The sequence below is a fragment of the Euprymna scolopes genome, chromosome 1 (genome assembly GCF_053919585.1).
Source record: "Euprymna scolopes isolate OS-2025 chromosome 1, ASM5391958v1, whole genome shotgun sequence".
Classification (NCBI taxonomy): domain Eukaryota; kingdom Metazoa; phylum Mollusca; class Cephalopoda; order Sepiida; family Sepiolidae; genus Euprymna; species Euprymna scolopes.
In genome coordinates this window covers 191,845,058-191,849,585 of record NC_136482.1, presented here as the reverse complement: position 1 = coordinate 191,849,585, position 4,528 = coordinate 191,845,058, and the positions used below count along the sequence as shown (strand labels likewise).

General features: G+C 31.4%; 1 protein-coding gene across 4 annotated transcripts in view; it reads right to left on the bottom strand.

The window, feature by feature from the left end:
• Positions 1-217: 217 nt before the first annotated feature.
• Positions 218-4,528, bottom strand: part of LOC145278454 (F-box only protein 31-like) — a 353,462-nt gene continuing 349,151 nt past the window's right edge. For 2 of the 4 annotated variants that reach the window (XM_080130660.1, XM_080130661.1), the window contains one exon: positions 218-1,398. Coding sequence is in view for 1 of the 4 variants with exons in the window: in XM_080130661.1 (XP_079986787.1) it covers positions 899-1,398 (500 nt within the window). In the remaining 3 variants the exon portion in view is untranslated. The remainder of the gene's footprint in view (positions 1,399-4,528) is intronic. The other 2 variants (XM_080130663.1, XM_080130665.1) reach the window with 1 other exon arrangement.

The following is a 4,528-nucleotide window of genomic DNA, read 5'->3' as shown; positions in this document are numbered from 1 at the left end:
CAAAATCTGTTTTGTTTCTCTGTTTTTCTAAGCGGGCATTTCTTTTCATGGATAAATTAAATTACAGTGAATAATTTGAGATCAAACTTTTCTTTTATTTAATTTTTATTCCTCATCTTATAATTCCATTCAACTCGAATTGATTTTATTATTTTATTTGTTTCGGCCTATAATCTTCTGATTTTAACCTATAATTTTCTAACTCGTTTTTTTGTCCTTTTACATTTTATTCATCTTCCTCCAATTTTCTTTTAATGTTTTTTATTGTCCTATACCTATTGTTGTCCTGTTATTTTCTTCATATATTTTCCCTGCGAACTTCTCACATGCATTTATCCTATAACCTTTTCTTTGTTTCTTATTATTTTCCACCCGTATTGGCCATATTATCTTCTATTCTTTAGTTCTGTGATTTTCTATCTTGTACTCCCATTGTACTCTCATTATACTCTTATTGCTCCTATTATTCTATACGTTTCTTTATTTTATAGTCTTCTACTTATTTTTCAACAGATTGCACTCAGTCCTGTCGTTTTATAATCTCAGATGTCCTATTGACTTCTACTCTTCTTATATTACCTTGTCCTTGTTTTTCTAATATCTGCCATCTTTTTATTTGTCTTAAAATCTTGTCTTTTTAATCCAAAAATGTTATCCCTTTTTGTCCTAATATCTTGTCATCTTTATTTTTGTCTCATTATGTTTTCATCTTCTTTGTTCTTCTCTTCTGATTTGCATTGCCATATTTAGTCTACTATCTTCTAACTCAGTTTTTTTTTCTATTATTTTCTGCTCTTCTTTCTCCTATTAACTTTTAACGTTTTTATTTGATCAGTTTCCAACTTATCTTTGACCAATTTTCTTCTAATTAGAAATGCTTCTATTGTCTTGTTAACTTCTAACTCTTTTTTGTAGTTGTATCATTTAACTTGACTTTGCTTTTTTTCTGCAAGTCTTTTTTGCCATAAACAATGTAACGCGCAATTGAACCAAACGTACTGTCTTTGTATCGAATGCTTTCCAATGTTTCGGTTTTCATTTGGATTTTTCCGTACAAATGTATTGCGTAAAATGTGGACCAGTCAATATTCCGAGAGTACAGTTGGTCTATTTGCAAGTAGTTTGGTTTAAAAAACGTTTGTACGATGAAGACTAAGTGTCCTAGCAACCGTGAAAGTTTGTACGGCATTATTGTTGAGTGATACGCCCATTGGTTGGGGTTGTACGTGTGATAGGTTTCCATCCAGATTTTTACGAATTTTGCTGAAGGTTGGGCAACAATTACACCATTTCCCAACTGTCCGCCTGTCTCTTGACCCATGCACAGGCTATGATTGCGTAGCGGATCAAAACTCCTCAAAGGAATTTGGTCATAATCCAAGTAGATTCCACCATATTCTGGAATATAAATGCAAAAAAGAAATTAATACATTGGTTAAGCAAAAGCGTTCATAGCAATGCATATTTGCATAAAAAGATATTCCAAAAGTCTGGGACACATTTCAAGATCTCATATCTGCTTGATTGTGAATTGTAGTAAAATAAAAGTAGTGCCATTTTAAAGCTAAATGCATTAACTTTTTGTAAGGCTATTAATTTTTTAAATTTCTTTTCAGATCCAGTATTGGCGTTCACTCAATCAGAAAAGGCTTGAATTTGCAAAAACCAAATTATGGATACTTGTTCAACGTGCATTTCGCAAAAAAGATCTCACACCCTGGACATGTCAAAAGGCATTTGATAGGGTTTGACATAAACTTCACAAGATTTCCACCTATGGAAAATCTAGAAAAGTCTTTTCAGCCATCAAGTATTTTCTCTCCGATAGATTTGTACGAGTAGTCGTCGATGGGCAGGTTGGAATCTCAAAGTATCAACGCTCTCTTTCTTGTTTTCAACAATGATCTCTGAAATCTCATTTTAAGTTCATTTGTCGACATATACGCTAATGATACTGTCATCCATAACAACACTTCAAGGGTCAGCAACGACCAAGATCTCTCTCTCTCTCTCTCTCTCTCTCTCTCTCTCTTCCGAGTTTGACCACGTGTTGAAATGGAGCAAAAGGTAGCTGATTAATTTTAACGCGTCTAATGCAAAGCTTATATCTTTTCACCACAAACACTCTTATGCCCACTTGACCCCAATTATCTCAAAGAAGCTTCCTGCTTCAAAAATCGTCTGAAATCTTCAACTGTAATGGAAGACTTACTTCAAATCGGTTGCTAAGGTCGCTGGACAAATGGTTGCCTCATTCTACAGCCCCATAAGTTATCTCACTCCCGATGAAATCTTCTACATGTTTAAGAGCCGAATACGTCCTTAAATGGAGTAGTGCTGCCACATCTATGGAGTATTCTGCCTCAATAGAGTTCAAAACTGACCTCGAAACCTAGAAGGAGATGCCTCTTTCTCCTTGTGTCGAGCCTGTCTCTGCTCTGTTGTTAGTTTCATGGCAAGTGCTCGTCTGAGCTTCAATCTATGGTCTTTCCCTGCCAAACTTTCACAAAAGCACTTGTTTATTTACAACCACTATCAACAATATCCCCAACTTTCTATGAATTTTATATGAGTTTAAATGCTCATTAGGAGAATATATCTAAAAAAAAAAAAAAAAAGCACACATACTACCATTTCCTGTCGCCTCATATGCCACCTGTCTTTTCTAAGGGCAATCTATCAACAATTAACTACACGCAAGACACCCAAGAAATAATTTAGAAAACATGACAATCCTGGCTGTCTGATATTGTGACCTACGCCTACTCACCCCCGAGGCATTGCTCATTTGAGCCAAAAAATAAAACATTAGTCATCATACTGGGTTTGAGGGTGCGGACGGTGGATGTTTACAGGCGTATCAATTTATCAGTCAATTATTCAATGAATAGTCACTATACCACAGTACCTGAAGATGATTTATGTGGGTTGAAAACCTTAGTACGCTTAGCGAATGTCTCTACTGTTGCGGAAAATGCGAGAAAGTTAGCCAACCATATGGAAAAATCGACTAAATTAGAATATGCAGAACTTAGCGCTGATATTCAATTAGGCTTGTATAAATAAAACAATGTTACTATATTCATATATATATATATATATATATATATATATATATATATATAATGATTACTTCATTTAATCACATTAATATACAAAGATATGATTTTATGTGTAAATTTTTAGTATTTACTTCAACAGTAAATAGACATAGGTAGAGCTAGGTAGTAAGTTATGAAAATATATATACCAAACACAGACATAGACAATTTTAAGACACTATACAGAATATTCTGCGTTTCATTCTTGTGAGAATTCGTCAGTCTTAAGCGTATAAGCCTGACGAATTCTCACGATTTTTCTCCTGAAAAAAATGATAATCGGAAGAGCTCAGGAGAGATCTCTGCTAAAATTTAAATGTATTTATGAATTTTGTACCTCCAAACACACACACACACACACACACACACATATCACATCAAGCGATTTTGATTATTATGATAGTGCTTTTATTACATCGTAAGTTATCATGTCACATACAAACAGCATCATATAAATCGAACTTTGTTGCCAAATTCCATTTGTTATTATGATACCATGTTATTGGCAATATAACAAATTAAATTAGCTTATTGTTTAACCATTTGGTCCTGCCAAGACGATTGAAAAAAGCATAAAGCATAAAAATAAGAATAAAATCGAGAAAAAGGAGTAAAAGATATATATATATATATATATATATATATATATAAACACACACACACACACACACATATATATGATGTACGTTTCATTAAATAGCGCGACAAAGAGAAAAAGAGGATTACAAGAAAAACAAGCAAGATTTATCTCTGCTATTTAATTAAACGTGCATAAAAGAAAAAATGCTGCCTAAATATAATAATATATGTATATATGTGTGTGTGTCTGTATAAATATATATATATATATATATAGGTTAATCATTTAAATATATATATATATATACACACACACACACACACACACACATATATATATATATATATATATATATATATATATATATATATATATACATATACTTCAGAATGAAATTATCTAACACTCGACTGGTATGGAAACCTGTGATTATAAGTTTTATAAGATATTACTGGCAGTAATATTCTATAAGTACTATTCCATCTAAATAAGAATTGCTCGATATACAAGATAGAGAAAATAAATAAAATTTTAGCAAAATTTAGCAAATAAGGTGTAACCCGTTATAACTATTTGCTAATATTTTCTCCTCTGAAGAGATGATAGACATCGAAATCCTATAGGATAAGGAGTTATAATATTTCAAACGTATTGTTTGTCTTACATAGAATAATAAAAATCTTTTGATTTGAAATTCAAACATTTCACTTCAAAATTTTTAAATTCATATAATGACTAAAATTTGATATATATATATATATATATATGTATATATATGCATATACATACATACATATACATATATATATATATATATATATATATATATATATATATATATATATAT